The sequence below is a fragment of the Mercenaria mercenaria genome, chromosome 2 (assembly GCF_021730395.1).
Source record: "Mercenaria mercenaria strain notata chromosome 2, MADL_Memer_1, whole genome shotgun sequence".
Lineage (NCBI taxonomy): Eukaryota > Metazoa > Mollusca > Bivalvia > Venerida > Veneridae > Mercenaria > Mercenaria mercenaria.
The window spans coordinates 116,929,049-116,946,097 of NC_069362.1; the positions used below are offsets into that span (position 1 = coordinate 116,929,049).

The 17,049-nt window shown below is 32.8% G+C and overlaps 2 protein-coding genes across 3 annotated transcripts in view; both read left to right on the plus strand.

Moving 5' to 3' along the window:
• LOC123563018 (uncharacterized) overlaps positions 1-17,049 on the plus strand; it is a 181,009-nt gene that overhangs the window by 91,538 nt on the left and 72,422 nt on the right. The window lies entirely within an intron of this gene.
• The window catches only part of LOC123565062 (uncharacterized), a 151,520-nt gene that overhangs the window by 72,596 nt on the left and 61,875 nt on the right, over positions 1-17,049 (plus strand). For both annotated transcript variants that reach the window (XM_045359068.2, XM_053537631.1), the window contains exons 10-12: positions 14,569-14,817; positions 15,269-15,529; positions 16,412-16,642. In XM_045359068.2, the coding sequence (XP_045215003.2) occupies positions 14,569-14,817; positions 15,269-15,529; positions 16,412-16,642 (741 nt within the window). The remainder of the gene's footprint in view (positions 1-14,568; positions 14,818-15,268; positions 15,530-16,411; positions 16,643-17,049) is intronic.

Consider the following 17,049-nt stretch of genomic DNA (forward strand, 5'->3'; position numbering starts at 1 on the left):
ACTATTTTACACCACTTCTGATATTTTGTATCCCAACAAGACTACACTCATTGTTCATGAAACTGCCTAAATAAATGTGTTTTCAGTTTTGATCTAAAGCTGGATTCAGATTGAATGTGTTTCAGATAGCTAGGTAGATCGTTTCACCATTTGGGACCAACGACTGTTATAGATCTGTCTGCTAATTTTGTTCGCCGGCCTCTAGGGATGTTAAAGTAAGTGTCACTTTGTGAGCGAAGTCTGTATCGTTGTCGAGTAGGTACAAACATTTCCCTCAGATATACTGGAGCTGTACCATTGATGACACGGAAGACTATTACTAAGACATTGAACATGACTCTAGCCTTAACTTGAAGCCAGTGTAATTCTTTCAGAAGTTCGGCACTTGGTTTTTCATAGGAAACATTCTTGACTACTCTAGCGGCATGATTTTGGGGTCGCTGTAGTTTATTGATTGGTAGGCTTGAATTTCTTTAAATAAACTGTTGCAGAAGTCAATGTGAGAATGAACCAATCCATGCACTAATGATTCAGTTGACTTTTGTGTGAGATGTTTCCGTATAACCCTAAGGTTTTGTAACTGCACATGAGATATCTGACACTTTTTGTGAATGTGATGGTCAAAGTTGAGTGTATTTGTCATAGTTACACCCAGGTCTCTGACATGATTGACACATTTTACGTCACACCCACCAACGCTTACACTTGTGATGTTCAATTTCGCTAACTGTTTCCTGGTTCCATACATAATTACTTCAGTTTTAAACTGATTCATTTTCAGTTTGAAGGTTGTCATCCATTTTATAATTGCATTGAGACACCTGTCGAGTTGTTAAAGAACTGTTGTCTCATGTTGAGAATTTCCCGCTTGAATGTTTAATGCAACCTTGTGGTCGTCCGCGTATCCATAGAGATCAGCTGGATATTTTTGCACCACTCGGTTGAGAGCCGATATATACAGGGTAAAGATCACCGGTCCGGCACAAAACCCTGTGGGACACCAAACCTCAGTGGCTCCGTGTCAGATGCTGACTGTTCGACTAAAACTTTCATTGATCTGTTCGTGAGATAAGATTCTATCCATTTCAAGGGAGTACTATGTATACCAATTTTATCTTGAAGGATTTGAATCAGTATCGGGATATCGATGGTATCGAACGCTGCACTCAAGTCGATCATGACCACGATTGTTATTTGATTTTCATGTATGGTTTCCAAAAGATCATAATACATTTTCACCATTGCTGTTTCAACCCCGTGCTATTTTCTATAGGCACTTTGGTAAGCTGGGAGAAGATTGTTAGCTTCAATATGATTATTGATTTGATTTAGAGCAGCTTTTTCAAGAAGTTTGGAGAGGAATGTTAAATTTGAAACTGGGCGATAATTTTGCAGTTCAAGTAGGAGACCTTTCTTCTTCAACAAAGGTTTAATTACAGCACTTTTCCATTCCTCAGGGAATACACCAGACAGCAGTGATCGATTTACAATTTTTGTCACAACGGGAGCAAGTTGTGAAAAATGCTCCTTTAATTTCTTAGTTGGTAACACATCAGGTTCACAAGTTGTAGATTTTGATGCATATACAAGTTTCAAAATATCGTTTTCAGAAAGTGGTTTGAACGCAGTAAATGTATTCATAATCACAGGTGGATTTGAGTAGGAAGAATTACCATTGATGGGTGTTTCAGTTGATATGTTGGCAAGTTCATTTCTCAACTTGATTATTTTATCAAATAAACAAATTTTATTTTAACAAATAAACAAATACCTTTTGCCTATTTCAGACCGAAAGTATGTTTTTCAATTGCTTTCGGATCCGCCGCGCATCTTCGGATTGTTTTCGGAAGAATTCTCCGTAAACGAGGCGATAACTGATAAATAGCGCGTATGATCAACAATAATGTATACTATCCGACCAGGAATATCTAACAGTGACGTCATTGTGTTTACATTCCAATGTTTACCTTATATGGAACTAGATTTTCATTATGTTTCTTTACCTAAAGCCTGCATGAATACGTAGCCGAGAGGATAACGGACATGTCTTAGTAATTGAAAGGTCCGGAATTTGAACCCGGTCAGCAGAACTTTTTTCCCCCGCATAGTAATTTGTTTACAACAAAAAATAACACATAAAAACATTTTTATTTTTTTTAAAAAAAGGAAAGTAAATCTAGTGGTGAATGCGAAAGAAGTCTAAGTGCATTTCAGTAAACTTTTCAGAAGGGAGAAAAAACTGTGTTATTTAATTTAGATATTATTTATAATCATGAGCTTTTGTTTTGAAATTCAGAATTACTCATTTTCTGCAGTCAAGAATAAATGTTAGGAAAAAATAATAGAAAAGACAATATATTAGTGAAAATGCACATGGACCTTTTTCGCATTCAGTATTATCTAGTATAGTAATATTTTGAAAGCGAAATACAGCTAAGTGACAAAACACTGCATAAAGTACAATATTTTGACAGTATTTAAAAGAACATTTGGTTTCCTTTTGTTATTTTGCAGTTTAATTTCACGGTTATGGATATAATGTGTAAAATGTATTCACTTAGACTTTTTTCGCAGTCAGTGTTTGTAAAATTTTACTTTTTAAAGCGAAGTCCAGCTTAGTGAAAAAAAACAGCATTACCTTCAGCAGTTTTGAGCTTAATTTCATGGTTATGAATTTGAAATTAAATATATTCACATTTTTAGCAAAGAATCATTACAGTATGACAGAGCAATACTTATAAAAAAAACTTTCTCCTAATGTTGACTTGTATTGTCTCCCACACAATTATAGAATTGTTACATGTATATAGGTGTCGTTAAAATCAATATGTAAAACACTTTGTATTTTGCCAATTTTCCTATTAATTGCCAGATTTTTAGTTATGAACATAAAACATACTAATTTAAGTTTTATTTTCAGTAATTGTTATCTAATATATTCGTCATAGATCTGAATATTTAATTAACACAGTAGAGAACATTTTTGAGTCCATTCCTTTTTTAATTATTTCCCTTTAAGGCTCTAACTGTATAAAAGTGTGTACAAAATTAAAAATAGAGCTTTTCTAACCATATAATCGTGCATATTCTATATTTGGACTACTGCTTTAACATAAAACTAAAAGCAACTTTAATGCAGGAGGGATTAAAGACAAAAATGTCGCTGCAAATGAAGTTCTCTTCCATAGCAAGGGTTTTACAATAACTTAACTTAAATCCACATGCTGCAAATATAGCCAGATAATTAGCTTAAAACTGGCAGTAGGTGGTCTTTGAATGTGCACATCAACTTCTGCATATCAAAATGTTCGTCAGAAATTGTAGTTTTCAGAACTGTCTGATGCCAGTTTCTAGTCACTGGGCAAAGTCCTCAGATTCAAGATGGCCGCCAAGATGGCCGCTGATACATGAAAATGATATCCAATATATAAAATTGCAAAATAAAAGCATTTAAATGCTTTAAATTCAATTGGAATTATTATAACATTTTTAAAGTTATAAATCTACAAATTTATATGCATAAATCGATATGAAATAAAACTTTTTGACACATTTTATACCAATTTTATATTGACTAAAATGTGATAAATACTATTTTCTTGAATTTACGGTCAATATACTTTGTTTGTGTGCTTCCATTTACTGTTTTGTACCTTACACTATGCAATCCCGAGATAATGAAGTGATAATAAATTGTAATAGCATTACTATTTTGTTAAAGGGTACATCTAAATTATTGAAAACATATATATTTCAGTGGGTTGGGTAAGTCAATATAAAATATATTTAATGATAGGTGAAATCAGAAACAAATTAATAATCATCTTTTGTAATGTATACATCCTACTCTATATCATCATTATCGACACAATTTAAAGTACGAAATGTATATTTAGACGAAAATGTAAAACTATTAAGTTTATTTTAAAAAAATGGATGCTAAGATGGTTGCCACAATGATTTTGAACTGACTAATATTATATACTGGCAACAACTTTGAAGAATATGTTTCAGCTTTTTGATTTCTTTACGTTATACAAGTCGTACATAAGTATATTATTCAAATTCATTGTGATTTACAGAAAAAATTGTAATATTTTTTTACATTTATAAAATAAATGAAATAGCATAATGGTGTATACATGCATACCAGATATAGGTTGTAAATGTAAATACTTAAATACATATCTAATGAATAGTTAATTATTAACAGTAGCATGGTATCATATTAGATCATCTGAGCACAGAGTGCTTAGGTTGAGCTATTGTGATCGCTCACTGGGCGGCGTCTGTCCGTCCACACTTTCCTATATACAACATCTCCTAAACCACCGTGCCAATTTTGATGAAACTTCATAGTGATGTTCCTTGGATAGTATTCTTTAAAATTGTTTAACTAATTGAATTCCATACAGAAGTCTTGTTGCCAAGGCAGCCGAAAGAAAAAACTTTAAAAATCTTCTCGTCCAAATCCACAGGTCTTAGGGCTTTGATATCTAGTATGTAGCATTATCTAGTAGTCTTCTACCAAGACCGTTCAATTTATCCCCCTAGGGTCAAATATGGCCCCGCCCTGGAGACGATTGGTTAATAAAGACGTATATGGGAAAACTTAAAAAAAATTCTTGTTCAAAATCAAAGGGCACTGGGCTTTGATATTTAATAAGTGGTTCTCTACCAAGATTGTTCAAATTATATCCATAGGATCTAATATGGCCCCGCCCTTGGGGTCACATGGTTTATATAGACTTATATAGAGAAAAAACTTTGAAAATCGTATTGTCCATAACCACATGGTATAAGGCTTTGATATTTGGTATGTAGTATCATCAAGTAGGCCTCTACCAAGATTGTTCAATTATCTCCCAGGGTCAAATATGGCCCCGCCCTGGGTGTTACATGGTTTATATAGACTTGCTTAGAGAAAATTTTGAAAATTTTGGGTACAAAATCACATGTCCTAGGGCTTTGATATTAGTTATGTAGCATCGTGTAGTAGTCCTTTACCAAGATTGTTCAAGTTATACACTTGGGGTTAATACTGGCCCCGCCCTAGGAGCACATGGTATAAAAAGACTTCTATAGAGAAAACCTTTAAAAATATTGTCTTAAACCATACGAACTACAGCAAAGATATTTATTAGTATATGGCATGCTCTTGTGGTTCTCTACCAAAATTGTTCAAATCATGACCCTGGGGTCAATATATGCAACGTTCAGGGGGTCCCTTGTTTTTCATTGATATAGGAAAAAATCTTCTTGTCCAAAACCATCAAGCCATTTGGTGTTTGGTATTGTCTACCATCAAGTTTTTTTTCAAATCATGGCTCTGGGGTCAAAATTGACTGCACTCCGGAGTCAACTGTTCTTACTTTGGCTTATATAGGGAAAAACCTTTAAAATCGTTTTTGAAGACATAAGTCCCAGAGCTTAGATATTTGGTATTTGGCATACTAAGATTGTTCAAAATGTGACCATGGGGTCAATATAGGACACGCCCGGGTGGTCCCTTGTTTTACATAGACTTATTTGTTTTTAAAGCAATCGCATAGAAATTTGGACCACAAGTATAATGTCTGATACAGATTTCAAATCTCATCTTGAACAGGAAAGAAAGAACGAAGTTTCATGGCAAAGTTGGAAACTCTACAAGTTAACCATGTTACGTCTCTTGGAAGTGCCGACTGCATTTTAATGACAGTATGACAGCTTTTTAGCTCACCTGAGCACGAAGTGCTCAAAGGTGAGCTTTTGTGATCGCCCTGTGTCCGTCGTCAGTCGTCCGTCGTCCGTCGTCGTCGTCGACAATTTGACTGTTAACACTCTAGAGGTCACAAATTTGATGAAACTTGGTCAGAATGTTACCCTCAATAAAATTTTGGACGAGTTTTATATTGGGTCATCTGGGGTCAAAAACTAGGTCACCAGGTCAGATCAAAGGAAAAGCTTGTTAACACTCTAGAGGTCACAAATTTGAGCCAATCTTAATGAAACTTGGTCAAAATGTTACCCTCAATAAAATCTTGGACGAGTTTTATATTGGGTTATCTGGGTTCAAAAACTAGGTCACCAGGTCAAATCAAAGGAAAAGCTTGTTAACACTCTAGAGGTCACATTTTTTAACAAATCTTAATGAAACTTGGTCAAAATGTAACCCTCAATAAAATCTTGGACGAGTTTGATATTGGGTTATCTGGGATCAAAAACTAGGCCACAAGGTCAAATCAAAGGAAAAGCTTGTTAACACTCTAGAGGTCACAATGTGGGCCCAATCTTAATGAAACTTGGTCAGAATGTTACCCTCAAGATAGTCTTGGACGAGTTTGATATTGGGTTACCTGGGGTCAAAAACTAGGTCACCAGGTCAAATCAAAGGAAAAGCTTGTTAACACTGTAGAGGCCACACTTATGACTGTATCTTCATGAAACATGGTCAGAATGTTAATCTTGATGATTTTAAAGTTTAGCATGAATCTGGGTCATGTAGGATTAAAAAATAGGTCACCAGGTCAAATCAAAGGAAAAGCTAGTTTACTATGTAGAGGCCACATTTATGACCATATCTTAATGAAACTAGGTCAGAATGTTAATCTTGAGGCTCTATAGGTCGAGTTCGAATTTGGGTCAGATGGGGTCAAAAACTAGGTCACTAGGTCAAATTAAAGGAAAAGCTTGTTAACACTCTAGAGGCTACATTTATGACTATCTTCATGAAACTTAGTCAGAATGTTAATCTTGATGATCTTTGGATCAAGTTCGAACCTGGGTTATGTCATGTCAAAAACTAGGTCACCAGGTCAAATCAAAGGAAATGCTAGTTTACACTGTAGAGACCACATTCATGACCACATCTTAATGAAACTGGGTCAAAATGTTAATCTTGATAATCTATAGGCCAAGTTTAAATCTGGGTCAGGTGGGGTCAAAAACTAGGTCACTAGGTCGAATCAAAGGAAAAGCTTGTTTACACTGTAGAGGCCACATTTATGACTGTATCTTCATGAAACTTGGTCAGATGGTAATCTTGATGATCTCAAGGTCCAGTTTGAATCTAGGTCATGTCGGGTCAAAACCTAGGCCACTAGGTCAAATTAAAAGAAAAGCTAGTTTACACTGTAGAGGCCACATGTATGACCATATCTTAATGAAACTTGGTCAGAATGTTAATCCACATTCTAGGGTATGGCAAAGATATTCCTTGAACATGAACAAGAGACTTCGGTTATGAGTACAATGGGGAGAATAGATACTTAAAACATAAATTGATGATACAGCCAGTAGCTGCTCAAGAGCTTTTGCAATAGCAATACAGGAGCATAGAGTAAACTTAAAATGACTAATACCATATCGACTATGTGTTTTCTTGGCATGCATTTTGTACAAATCCTCCATCAAAAGATTTCAGCATCGCCTCATTTATATGTTTTCAGGCAGTGTCTTATGAAATTTCCACATATTTTATCAAATACATTTTACAATCGTAGGAAATGAGGACTGATGTAGCATTTGCGCTGGCAGTGCAGAAGATAGAGACAAAGACATGACATTGTGTAAAAATATGCTTAAATTTTTAGCCTGCATCGTGTGTGCCAGTAATACAGATGACTCAAAACATAGTATGTCAGATTGTATCGGTCAACATTTGTTTAAATATATGATGTTATTTTTGTAAAATGAACTAACAAGAAGTGTTCTCATTTTACTAATTTATTTTTCAATCATGAATGTAAAACATACATATAAAACAAGACAAACATACATACATATTTAAAAGTATTTAAATTACCTTACGACTAAATACTGTTCTACACTGTTTATGAAAAGAAAAAATAATGTATCGGTCAGTTAACGAAATGTTGTACAAAGAAGTTGGTGTTCAGCAAGCTTTTAAAGCAGATAGCGTGTGAGCTTCCCTGATCTTGACTGGATTGGAGTTCCAAAGCTTTGGAGTAGCGAATGAAAAGGTACGATTGCCATACATCATGGTTTTAGTTTTTGGAATAACCAGTGACATCGTATCTTGTGATCTTAGGTTTCTGACCGGTTTATACACTTCTATCATATCAGGGGAGTTGGTCTGTATTTCACTGGCAACGGGTGGAACTCCTTCGTAATCGGTGTTATATGATTGTGACGGGGCGTCTTAGTGATGACGCAAGCTGCCGTGTTCCAGATATGTTGCAACTCTTAATATAGAAATAAGTTACTGCAGAGTAGTACATGTATTTTATTTCTACAGAAACAACTTATGTTTTACAAAAATACTTTAAATTGCAAATACATATTATGCATGATTGTGTTTTTGACGTATACAAAGATACCCCATTAAAAAGTTCTCAATGGCACTTTTCAACCTAAGGATTTTCTACACTTTATACTGCTATAATTCCCTCATACTTTTATAGTATGAGGTAATTATAGCAGTATGATATGTAGAAACATGTTTTCTTAAATAACAAATTAATGAAATTAAGATTTTGGTTTTTCCGATGTATAGAAGATAATAAACTGAAATGTGTAAAAATGTACACAAAACGCACATCTTGTATGCTAGTGACTTAGATTACTTAACTCATATGATGCCAGTTTGTATCAATCAACATTTGTTCAAAGCAGGTTGTTTTGTAATTTAGAATTAACATTATAAGGGTTATTTATTTATATTCTAAAAAGATGTAATTGCAGAGCGGTATTCAATCTTTCACTGATGTTATAATATCTCACAAGCTTACAAGTAAACTTAAACTGTCGAAGACATTGTTACGTATGTTGTATTTTAATCATTTTTACATTCTCTTTTTACAAGAAAAAGACCTGAGTAATTAAATCAGCATCTTATGTGATTGCTACAAAATTAGTTTTAACTTTCGAATTATAATTTCAGCCTGTTTTAAATACTTTATAGAAAGAGTTAAGAAACATATGTTTTCTTAAACATCGAACCTTGTCATAATGTGAAAATAATATATTTTCATCATTTACAGATTAACCACTCCCATTATTTAACTTAGTTTTACTAATGTCGGTATCAGGGATGTGCCTAATTATTTTCAAAAATAATAATTAATTCCAATTACATTGAGAAAATTGCTAATTAAATTAAATTAAATTATAAGCCATTTTCAAAAGGTAATTAATTAATTACAATTATTTTGCCAAAAGTAATTAATTATAATCAATTATTTTATCTCTAACAATTCAGTCATTTGCAAAACAATTTTTCTTATTCAACATAATTATTTACAATTCAAAGCTTTTTTGACAAAATGTGCGTAAAAGCAGCAAATCAAATCATTTACTTAATACATGCATGTTAATATCAGCAAATGTCAGCAAGAAAACATATTGAAATTCAGTCATTCAGTTCGTATCAGAACATGTACACATTGACATTCATATGAGACAGTATCCTGCAGCTCATAAAGGTTTAGTGCACTTTAAGAACATGAGTGTCTCAATTGTTTTGTCTGGACCTGTCTGGGCGGAATACCTTGCCTGCAATAGAAAAAGAGTCTTTCAACTGGGGCAGATGAAGCTGGGAGTGTCAAATATTTCAAAACCATTTTTGACAATTTTGGGAGTCTTTTCTCGTTCACTGACCAATACATCAAGGGGTTGGAGTCGAACTTCTCGCATTCCTCTGCCAGAGACTGGTCGATTTCTGAGATCTTGCCGGATATATTCCTTTTCCGTGTTGGTGTATTAGGGAAGAAACTGAAAATACTAGCAGTCATGTAACCATCCATGGAGGCCTGTCCAGAGCTTGATGGTGTGGTACATTCAATTAGTACCTCACGTGCTTTTTCTGAAAATAAAATAAACCAGAAATAAACAAGTGCCATTAACCAAACAAATTAAGATCTTTAAGCATAAAACCTCTTTTAAAGATGTTTCCTACTTAACAATATTTATTGGTAATTATACCACAACATTTTGTAGAACAAATTTAAAAATCTAGCAATCTTTGTCATAATAGAATCTGAACTTTCAAACTCAAGTTTTTATTTTGTACATCTTAAAACAAAATTAATCAAATAAAATGTTAAAAACTTACCCTCAGATGAGTGATAAAATATGAAGTGACTTGTAGACTGCCCTTGTATTCCCTTGACCAGTGTCTGCATTTTGCTTGAAAATTTCCACTAGTATCCTTTGGAAGGATAAAATGTTTGAGAGCTGATTAATTCATGATGTGCACTATGTGTAATACCACGACAGAATAACAAGTTTCAATATCAGTTTTTCTGTACATTCCTAATTATTAGGTTTAGTGACTAAAATGTTCACCCAGTGATCACACTTTACAGAACTGAATAGGGATTAACACCTCTAACACCTGATTGTTGATACAACAATACCTGTCGGCTATTTACTGTCACTGTGAAAATTTCACACGCCCATTGATCAGTAAAAAAGCCAAAGTAATTGAAAGTAATTAGATTTAATTGACAATTACAACCCAAATCTAAGTCAGTAATTAATTAATTTCAATTACTTTAATTTAGTTTGTGCTTAATTTTTAGTTATTTTCAATTAGATCAAAATTTATAATTAATTATAATTATTTAAATTACAGTTATAATTAGGCACATCCCTGGTCGGTATATACCAAATTTTAATCATGTCATACTTTTTTTCTCGTGTTTGTTCTGTCCAAAAGAAACAGTTTGGACATTTAAAACACTACACAATTACTTAACATGAATTTTAAAGTATTACACAATAATCTTAGCTGTTTATTTAGCTCTTGATTGTTGGAATAATAGATAATAAATTACTTAAAAGCTGTCATGTAAAATACTGCTGATATAGTTTATGAAATTTCTGAACATAATAAAGCACAAAATTTGTAAAATATAATCAAGCAATTAATAGTGATAGAATTATTAAAGGAATGTATCTAAAACAGTAAATTTTTCTTATCATTTTGCATGCAATATCCTCGATATTTTGTAAGAATATATTTCAATTTACTTGAACATAAAATATACTGTGTTTCAATCTATTATAGAATTAGGATCATGCCTTTAAAATTGAAATATATAGTATGATTATTAATTTTCGGCGGCCATATTGGCGGCCAGCTTGAATTTGGGCACTTTGCCCACCACTTGGATTCTGGCATCAACTGGATTTGTAAACTTAAGACTGTCACAAACATTCTGATATATAGTTTGCGATGTGCACATTCGTAGACCACTTACCCCCATGAAAGTGAACTCGTTTGCGACAGTAATGCCAATATTGTTCCAAACAAAGTCTGAATACAGTTATATTTATTATTAAATCATTTATGATTTTTGGAAATGTTCAAAAATGGAAATGGAAAATAAAACAAATCAGTTATCTTTAAGAAAAAGAATGTGTTTAGATTATAAATCTGCAGTATATTTTACTTGTAAAATTATTTGGAACTTTTAAGTGTTATTTTATTGTTACTGACCTGTTCGTCTAAATTGAAACGAAATGAATGTCTTAAAATATCATTACAGTACAAAAAGATGTGTTTCTATAGCACATTCTCTAATCAGCCCCTGTGTCTATTTTTAGAATGACCTGATAAAACCCAGGCTTATATTAAAGAATTCGGACAAAGAGAGATGTGTGTTATTTATATAGACTCAATGAATTGTGTGATGATTGTATGATGTTATACACATTATTTTTTTCTGTTTAAGAACTGTAAATGGATTTCAGACATGTCCTAGAACTCTGTAGACTGAATTACAGAAAACATTCACTTTACTTGATGTTATTATTAACATGCAGTAAACTGTTTTCACACAATCTTATTCATGTTGAAATTTATATACTGAGAGCTATGACATTAGTTATAAGAAATAATAATTCAGGAATACTTTAATGAAATCAAATCACATATTGTACTGTATTATCACTGGTGAAAGTAAACAAAAAATGACACCGATAGGAAAATAAAACATCTGTTATTGAAGCCTTAGATTGCAATCTATATCAATCAAAAAGTAAATACATACATATGAAAGTTACATAATGTGATCTGTCAATATAAACCAGAGTCAGGAGATCATGAACAACTGTCTTACTTTGTAAGATTTTTTTTTTTTTTTTTTTTTGTTTAAATTAAAACAATTGATCAGTATTTGAGTCCACTCAGTTGTGGGGAAGTTGTATGACAGTTTACATTGCTTCAGTTAATAGACTCATGATTTTCATAACCTAAATTGGAATAAAATGATAATAATGCTGCCTCAAACAATAAAGAAAAAAAAACAAGTAGAATTTGTCAGAACAAATTTTACCAATTTTAAATATGTAACAAAAATGAAACAATATTTTTTCTGCGTTTTTCACAATCATTCAAGATTACATAAATAATAATAATACATTGTATGTGTAAAAGTTTCTAAATTCAAATTTAATTCATCAAAATCCTTCTGTATCTTCTGTCATTTTCCGTCGTAAACAAAATCAGTGATTGTTACAAAATACCATCCATTTATTATCATTAACAAATATCATCTAATAATATCGTGGAAAATAATAGTTTAAAAGTTTGTCCAGCACCTTCACTTGATACATTAATTAAGTAGCTTAAAATAGGCTATAAAATTACAACCCATTATACTACTGTATCTAAATCATGCAGATGTTCTTATTTCACAACTGTCAAGACATTGTACATGTATGTGCATTTTTATTTTTTTACTAAGAATATTAGAAAAAAATCTCGTGTGTACATGATCAATTTTTACATGTACATTTTATTCATGAATTATTAATTAAAAAATATATGAACAAAATGCACCAAATATTCAACCATCTCAGTTAGTATGCATTTTAGTGCTTTAAATATAAACAAATTTTGCAACACGGCCAGGTACATCATTTACTATGAGATAAGAATGTATAAATGCAACCCTTACAGTAATTAACTCTATGTGCTATAGAATTCTACTGTCCGAAAATCTCTGAGCCATGCATGTTTGTTACTAATAATAGGGATGACCGCATTGAGTGTGATGTAGTGATACCTGTAATCTGAAAATGTGCTATAGAACACTGATGACTCCACATATTGTCAGTGTCTGGTCATATGTTACTTATTGACAGCCATTTCGTAAGGTAAATTTTAGTATTTGGTTGTCAGGGTACCAGTTGGACGGTGTAAAATTACTACTAGAATTAGATCATAAACATTCTAAAGATTAAGTAATACCATAAAAACAAATCTGGTCGTGGTTAGAAGAGGAACCATGGTTAACAATCATTACAACACATATTGGTAGCAGTTCAACTTGATAATTATGGTTTAGGTAGCTAAACATATCTGAACTTTGGGCTTATTCATACTAGTGTAACTGTCAGTTTTGCTTCAGCCAGTTAGAAAAAAAACAACTGGTTAATTTTCCACATGGTCACATCAGACTAGATTATTTGAATTTCAGAGTGCAGTCTGGTCAGCACTTTCACGTTTGAATTGCCCACTGCAGACTGGCATACAGTTCACAGTTGGCAGAACCAATTATGAATTGCAAATTGGTCAGTAGTTCATGATGCGAATTTCAATTTTCAAACCAATGCAGTCATCAATCTGAATACAGAAGAGCAAACACTTTCCCATATTGAATAAGAAATAAGAACACAGTGTGCATAAAACCGCATGATATACAGTGAAACAATTACCAAGCGGCTTACAATACAAAGTATATTCTGATACTGATTAACTTTATGATTCACGAATCTTCTGTTTGAAACACAAACTGCAGACCTGTTCATAAACTGCAAACTGCAGGCTTGCCCGCGGGTTCCAGTTCTAATGGGGAAGTCCAGACCCATTTTCATTTAGAATTAAATTCTTGAATGTAGACAATATCACCTGTCCAAAGTCTTCAAAACTTAAAAAGAAACTCACTACTCACTTGTTGGATCTTCCCCAGTCTCCATCCGCCTTATTAGTATGTAGCAGTATGATATCTAATAGACGTTTAACTGAATAAGTGATGGTGAAAGGTCCAGGAGAAACTGACTTCATTGGTTCGTTTCCCATGTAGTATAACTATACACTTTAACTTAACAGAATACAGGGAGAAGATATTGAATAGTTAGGTCAATTCCAACCGGGACTATGTGACCCACCCACCTTATATATACCTGAATGATGGAAATAATACATTGAAGAATCTCTAGTTCAGGTTCTGACTGAAAATTGAAAAATACAAGGTCTGCCCTCTGTATGTCTAAAACTGATATTTCTCGTTTAATGAAATAACAAAAAAATGAAACTATGGAAAAGGTATTTTTGTGTTCTTTTTTTAATGGGTAGAAGTCGTAACTTGAATAAAATGAAATAATGCATTACTCAATTTTGTTGAAACTGAAATATGTTAAAATATACCTTTAAACATGTGAGATATTTTATAACTGTACTGTTACAAAAATGTGAAAGGTATTGCCAAACATAGAAGGGTATTGCAACTTTTGATAAGTACTTTATGTAATCACATGTCGTTCATGATTAATTAATGATTTTGATAACAAATTCTTATTTCACCTTGCTGATTAAGTGCGTTTATTTCATTTTAACAGCTGTGGATTTCATTCTACGAAGTCAGACTTTACAAATGAAAGGGCAAACAATCTCAGTTCAAGTTTATGAAGAGAAGAAAGAGGATTTCTACACAATAAAAGTACATGGACCTTCCGACATTGAACGTGAATTGGACAAGTTGCTACTTTATTTCAAAAACAAGAAACGTTCAGATGGAGGTTTGATAGTAAATAGTTCTGTTGACACTGGGAAGAATGTTGCATATATAACGTTTAAGGACCAGGAAGGTTGGTGTCTATTTTTATTTACATCCATAATGTATGTAATGGTTATCGGATAGAAAATAAATGTTAGTAAGCAGACGATAGTGAACGTTTCTATAGTGTATTGCTGATCTGTACAAAGCGGCGGAAGTAATACAAGTAAGTGACGTCGAGACCGTCATACGTAACTATACAATACAATACTAACGCGCGTTAAAGTGACGCCGTCGGAACGGCGCGCAAAACAAGGATACATGTATTATATGACAATGGTGTTTAAATTACAGCGCTGTTACAGGACTGTGGTAATGTGTTCTGTTGCGGCACCATTAAATGTATGCTTATTGGAAAGTCCAAGCTATTTTTAAACGTCACCTGGATACAGATATATTGTATAAATATGGTATAAAATGAACATTATGCTTATTACAGATTTCGAAATAAATGTTTGAGTACTATTCATTCATGATTTCAGTCGCAGAGAGAGTAGTAGCAAAAGACCACAGTAAACAAGGATTAGAAGTAATGCTTGTGAGAGACCGATCAGCAGATGAGGTCTCTACGGATCAAAATGTCAGTACCGTGAAAGTTAGAGGTGTTCAAAAGATATTAACAAAAGACATCCTTACTTACTATTTTGAAAATGAAAAACGATCTGGGGGTGGCCCTATTCAATCGATATGGAGTGATGATGAAGATGAAAACGTTGTGTTTATCACATTTTCAAAGTCTGAAGGTAAAAAAAATATAACTTTTAAAAATTGTGATTAATATGCATAAGAACATTTCTATTTAAAAGAACTAACTGAGAGCCACATCTAAAATAAAAACATTAATATTTTGAAGTACTAGTACGTGTTTTTATCATTTGATACTAAATCATAATGATTTGGTACAATCTTATAAATAGTTTTAAACACACTGAGGATTCTCAAATCGATATTAATTCTTATTTGATACAACGATTGTTTCACAATTGATAGGATTGTCTGGTATTATATAGTTGGTATGGAATAAGATATCGGTACAAGTTAAGCAGTTGCAGTTGCATATGCACATATATAGTTGAAGGCAACGATGAAAACATTATGACTTTAAAACCAGAATTGAAGGAAATGCCTTTTTTTGATATTACATAGTTTAATTCAGTAAAATTACAAGATAAAAATCTCAACCGGTTTCAGCATTAATATGGATCTTCAGGAGAATGTAAATGACGTCGTCGTCAGGCAATGACGTTATCAATAATGACGTCGGTTATGTAAATGATAAGTATTGTAAAACTGTCGTTTGCGTCATTTTAAAAAATATAAAAAAATATGAAATAATGCATAAATTCCCTAATCGTAGATTCTGCAAATATCTATATGTTGTAGTGATTATTGTTTCGCATTCAGAGACGGTTTAAATAGATTGACGAAAAATGTTTAATGAAGATGAAAAAAATGAGAAGGTAATGAAATGGACAACACACCTCACGCCCTCTAGCACCGACTTGACATACAATTTGTTGTAATATATAATGAATGAACTTGAAAAGTAACTATGATACAAACAATTATAATAATTTAAGCTAATTTGCGGAAAGTATATACTTTAATTTGGTATTTATTTTCAGATGCAAGAAAAGTTGTTGACAGAAAGCATGAAATTCAGAAATGTTCGTTACAAGCTAGTCTGTACCCTCCTCCACCATTTTATGATAACAAAGTACTGATCAAAGGTGTACAAAGTAGTAAAAATGCTTTATTCCTATTCTTGGAAGCAAATGCGAATGCTGAGCCTATAAGTGTTGATTATCATGAAGAGGAGGAGACTACTGTTTTAGTGACAATGAAAACTACCACGGGTAATTTATTATATTGAATAAATCTTGACGTCAAGCTGACAACCTTTTCGGAAAATGTTGCCTTCAAAAGTAATGAAAACTTGGACATTTCATTAAATAACAGTGCTGATATAGTTTTCAGAAAAAGGAACTTGTCGCCTTGTATTGTTTTGCAATTCAAATGTTTTCCATAAACACTGTCTAGTTTCAGTGAAAATAAACCGGATATCTGGACAAGATGGTATCCAAACAAAAATACGTCCTCTACAATAAGTTTTCATATTCTAATTTGTAGATTAAATTTGTTTGCTTAGGCTTATTTCAGAGCTGTTATATTTCGATCTCTTCAGATCGTTCAGCACGACATTTATGTTGTGTTAGTGTACTGTGAATTTTCTTCAGCCTTGAACATTTTGGCCTGAGTGGTT